Consider the following 231-nt stretch of genomic DNA (forward strand, 5'->3'; position numbering starts at 1 on the left):
CGCTACGGCTCCCCCAACGCACTGGCAGAGCAGTACATCTTCCAGAGCCACCACCGCTACTTCCACAACTGCACCCTGGAGCACCAGGTCTACTTCGACCCGCCTGAGGACGTGCTGCTGGCCATGATCATCGCCCCCATCTGCCTCATCCCATTCCTAGTCACCCTGGTCATCTGGCGCAGCAAGGACGGCAAGGCCCAGCCCTAGCACTGCAGCCCGGGCACCACAGCC

General features: G+C 63.6%; 1 protein-coding gene across 1 annotated transcript in view; it reads left to right on the forward strand.

The window, feature by feature from the left end:
- Positions 1–207, forward strand: part of RAMP2 (receptor (G protein-coupled) activity modifying protein 2) — a 2158-nt gene extending 1951 nt beyond the window's left edge. Inside the window, exon 4 of the mRNA XM_010182054.1 lies at positions 1–207. This exon is cut by the window's left edge and continues 10 nt beyond it. Coding sequence (XP_010180356.1) covers positions 1–207 — 207 coding nt within the window.
- Positions 208–231: the final 24 nt, after the last annotated feature.

Source organism: Mesitornis unicolor, unplaced genomic scaffold, assembly GCF_000695765.1.
Source record: "Mesitornis unicolor isolate BGI_N332 unplaced genomic scaffold, ASM69576v1 scaffold37033, whole genome shotgun sequence".
Taxonomy (NCBI): Eukaryota; Metazoa; Chordata; class Aves; order Mesitornithiformes; family Mesitornithidae; genus Mesitornis; species Mesitornis unicolor.